The sequence below is a fragment of the Limulus polyphemus genome, unplaced genomic scaffold (genome assembly GCF_000517525.1).
Source record: "Limulus polyphemus unplaced genomic scaffold, Limulus_polyphemus-2.1.2 Scaffold948, whole genome shotgun sequence".
Lineage (NCBI taxonomy): Eukaryota > Metazoa > Arthropoda > Merostomata > Xiphosura > Limulidae > Limulus > Limulus polyphemus.
Window position 1 is genome coordinate 320,165 of NW_013666558.1, and position 4,529 is coordinate 324,693.

At 35.6% G+C, this 4,529-nt stretch overlaps 1 protein-coding gene across 1 annotated transcript in view; it reads left to right on the forward strand.

The window, feature by feature from the left end:
- The window catches only part of LOC106461381 (protein big brother-like), a 33,224-nt gene that overhangs the window by 22,724 nt on the left and 5,971 nt on the right, over nt 1–4,529 (forward strand). Inside the window, exons 3-4 of the mRNA XM_022388328.1 lie at nt 2,808–2,924; nt 3,961–4,080. Coding sequence (XP_022244036.1) covers nt 2,808–2,924; nt 3,961–4,080 — 237 coding nt within the window. The remainder of the gene's footprint in view (nt 1–2,807; nt 2,925–3,960; nt 4,081–4,529) is intronic.

The following is a 4,529-nucleotide window of genomic DNA, read 5'->3' on the forward strand; positions in this document are numbered from 1 at the left end:
TATAGAACTTCTATACACAATCAGAATACTAACAATATAGAACTTCTATACACAGTCAGAATACTAACAATATAGAACTTCTATACACAGTCAGAATACTAAAATTGTTATTTTTAACATCACTCAGGTCACGTGGTTAATGTCACGTGAAACAGAATATTTAATTCTTAATTTAGCATACTTATGACAACGGGCCACATTGTGGCTAATGTCACGTGAAACAGAATATTTAATTCTTAATTTAACTTATGATACTGGGTCACGTAGTTGTTAATGTCACGTGAAACAGAATATTTAATTCTTAATTTAGCTCACTTATGACAACGGGTCACGTTGTGGTTAATGTCACGTGAAACAGAATATGTAATTCTTAATTTAGCTTACTTATGACAACGGGTCACGTTGTGGTTAATGTCACGTGAAACAGAATATTTAATTCTTAATTTAACTTATGATGCTGGGTCACGTTGTGGCTAATGCCACGTGAAATATAACAATTAGTTTATAATTTGGCCCAATTTATGATATCGATCTGTTCTGTAAGGTCCTAATCGTTCAGTTCGATTCTTCGCGGTAGACAGAGCGCAGAGGGCAGATTGTGTAGCTTTGCGCTGGTTTTTGAACTTTTGAATATTATAGTGGGGGCGTGCGTGTGAATATTGTAAATATCTACAAGTGGACTTATAGATTTCGGTGTCTACGATTAGAATTCTTTTGAATTATTATAAAAATCCTGTATTTAAAGAAGTACTGTTGCAATAAAGACACTAACTTGACTGAAAATGTTTAGCGGGTCTTTGCTAGTAATAAACTGTTGCAGAAAAATGTGTAGAAATATCACACAAAACCCTTTCCAAAGGTCCGACCAAGTTGGCTTACCAACAAAAATAAGTACCTGTTGTCAGCCTAGCTAGTTACAGTCTTAATTAATTACTTTTCAAGTACATGGTAATGTCAAGAAGCCAGTTTACTGTTGTTCGACAGATAAGGAGGTCAGTTTTTGTGTTCATTTTGTTTTTTCGGTGGATACTTAAAATATTATAAATGAACTAATACCAAATGGTAGACAAACCTTTTAGCTAATGTTATGAACAATGACTCAAGATGGAATTACATGTTTTAACTATTATTGTTAACTAGCCGCGATCCGCTAAACATTTGCCGTAGTATTCATGCTCTTACCTTGAATTTTCCTTATTCTATCATTTTCACGCACGCCATTTAAGCTACGCTTTCTTGAAGGCATTAGGTGTTAGATCGATAAATCCTGGTCTATTTGAAAAAAATTACGCTGATAGACAAACAAATTCACATAGACGTAACTTTATTTAATAAAACTACACGTAAAGTAAACAATAAAGTAACGTAATGGTATTTATAATACTGTACAGAGTATGAAACAGTTATGAGTGTTCAGTGTATGACAGTTTTACTCGTTGAGACAAAGAAACAAAAAAAAACACGAAGAATAAACACCGTAATATAGAAAAAAGTAACTAAAAGGTGTTGATAGCTGTCTATGAGACGAACTAAAGCAAAAGTATTGCATAGTAAAGTAAATGTAAAGTTGTAGTGAAGGCAAACTTAGCTGAATATGCAGAAACGTCTGAATGCGTATTCTCTAAGTGATAAGCATATGGTTTTGAACGAGTTGCGCATGCATAATTTAGACATAAATACATCGAGAAAGCCCATTGAAATTGTATTTAGTGTAATGTTCATTTTTTAGGAAATTACACGCGTGTTAAGTGTTGTTTATGTGCAGTACTTTGCAAATAAAAAAACTAAAGTTGAAATTGAAGCTAGCCGTCACGTGATAACAACGACATTGTGACATGGTATAGCATACTCGTTGCATTAAAAAGATTGACTAAGCAAACACAGGTAAGGTAATTCTGAATGGAAAAGTCAATATGCAATCTGGACGCCTCGGAAAAAGGTCTTTCTAACTATATGATATTTGTAGCGTTTGATCGAGAATCTTGCGAGAAAAGTTCCGGACAGACAAACGCAAGCGTGTTATTTATATAGATAAATGCACTATCAAGAATACGGTAGCTCCCCCTTTTACCAGTAACTGTATTAATATTAATAAATAACATATATTAATGATTATTTTAAGCATACATTCAATGTATATAATATGTATATTATGCAAAAACAAGTCTGTTATTATATATAAAAAAATAAATCAAAATATTCTACAGCGTTATTTTAGATTTTCTTAACAACCCTAAAAAACAGTAGTTGGTTTCAAATTACAGAAACTTTAATTTTTACGTACCTTGGCAAAAGTACCCCAGAAAGCATTAGTAGTAACAAGGATTATGTACCCCCAGGAAGCATCAATGATTACATACCCCAGAAAACATTAGTGGTGACACGGATTATGTACCCCCAGGAAGCATCAATGATTACATACCCCAGAAAACATTAGTGGTGACACGGATTATGTACCCCCAGGAAGTATCAATGGTTACATACCCCAGCAAATAATAATAGTTACTTACCCTATAAAATATCAGTGGTAATACGAGTTATGTACCCCCGGAAACATCCCTGGTTACAAACCCTAAGAAATGTTCTCATATTGTACTATAAGCGTCTTCATCTTTACAGAATATCCATATCAGCAACTTTCGTTTCATGGGCTACTACTGTCAACTAAACGTTTCGTCTCTCACCTGACAGAATCTTCGGTAGAACGTTTACAAATCACACAGAGTTAGACTGTATCACACTGATCCTACCTCAACATATTTACGTTAGTCTATTAATGTTTCTTTTCTTACAATCTACCCTCACAGGTCCACATCGTGTCAAGGTTCATTATGAATGGCGTATGTGTCCGATGGAGAGGATGGCTTGACCTTCACCAGCTGGATGGAATCGGATATCTGGAATATGATGAAGAGCAAGCTCAGGTAGGAAATTTATCAAAATATGCTGGAAAAATGAAATCGTATGTTTAACCCCATCCAATGTTCTACTTCTAGTGTTACTAACATTGGATGGGGTTAAACATTTTATTTCTCTCAAATGTGGCTGTCTGCAGGTTATGTTAAAACTTCGTTTTAGGGCTAGCTTATATAGTTTTTAAAGTTTACAAATTGTAGTGCTCACATTAATTCATTTCCATATTGAATTATGGCTAAAACAATGACAATTTAATAAAACACTGATTACACATTGTTTTGTATATCCGATATTTTAAATTGTTGTCGACAATTGTTAAAGACATGTGACGCTGTTCGTGACACCCCTCTGCCACGTGTGATCGGTGAGTACACTTGTCTATTTTATAGTTCTTTCATGTATCTATGAATTTATTGGTCCTAATAACGCTTTATTTATACAGAAAGTTAAAAAAAAAACCTATGAACATCGCTATTAATCCACCTGATTGCATTAACAGGCAAATCATAAAATCACTCAATATTATGCAGTATGTGAACTCGACCGGACAGGTAGCGAATGATATATACAGATATTAGTCATTTAAGGATTAAGATATTTCGTATATATAATATATACAAGTATAAAACTTAGAAGGTCACTACTTCTCGGACGCTAGCAAGGACCTCAGTGTTACGTTGGATGGGTTTGTGGTACGTTTACAAACTTACGACACTAAAATCTGTGGTTCGATTCCCCACAGGGTTTTACGTTGAAATTGAAAAATAGGCCTCGCCTGAGGTAATGTAGCGAAATCCTTCGTGCTCAATGGAGAGACAACGTCAATAGATAATCTACACTTGCTAGTTTCTGCGTATTATCTTGTAAGTTAGAGACAACAGAATTCACAAACATCGTTTTGATCAATGTTAAAGTGATTTAATACAGTTGAATAAACGAGATACTTAACACCGAAGGTTCATTTCTCTTAAAGCATACAATAATAGTTTTTAATCAACAGGACACCGGAGTATCTAAAGATCAGTTTTATTTGTCTCCAAGTAGGTTGAGCAAGCTATGCTCAAAGAACAATTCCAACTGTACAACAGGCGGCTGAAAGAATTTGAAGAAAAACAACGGGCTTACCACCGACGGCAAGAGAGGCACTTGTCACATCAGATCGAGGTACGGCTGTTTTAAAAATAAGGTTAACTTATATTTGTGACGCATTAGTGTCCTGTCACATAAAGATCGAGGTGTGGCTGTTTTAAGAATGAGGTTAACTTATCATATTTGTGACGCATTAGTGTCTTGAGGGGAGGTAGCTTTTTCTAAGGAGTTCGGTTTGTTACCGTTGTTCCCACATGGTACGGAGATTCCTGGTCTTGGGACAGGGGTAAGTAGTAGTAGTTTGACACAGGGTATGCAGAACCCTGGTCTAGGGACGGAGGTAAGTAGTAGTTTGACACAGGGTACGTAGAACCCTAGTCTAGGGACAGGGGTAAGAAGTAGTTTGACACAGGGTACGTAGAACCCTGGTCTAGGGACAGGGGTAAGTAGTAGTTTGACACAGGGTACGCAGAACCCTGGTCTAGGGACGGAGGTAAGTAGTAGTAGTTTGACACATGGTATGG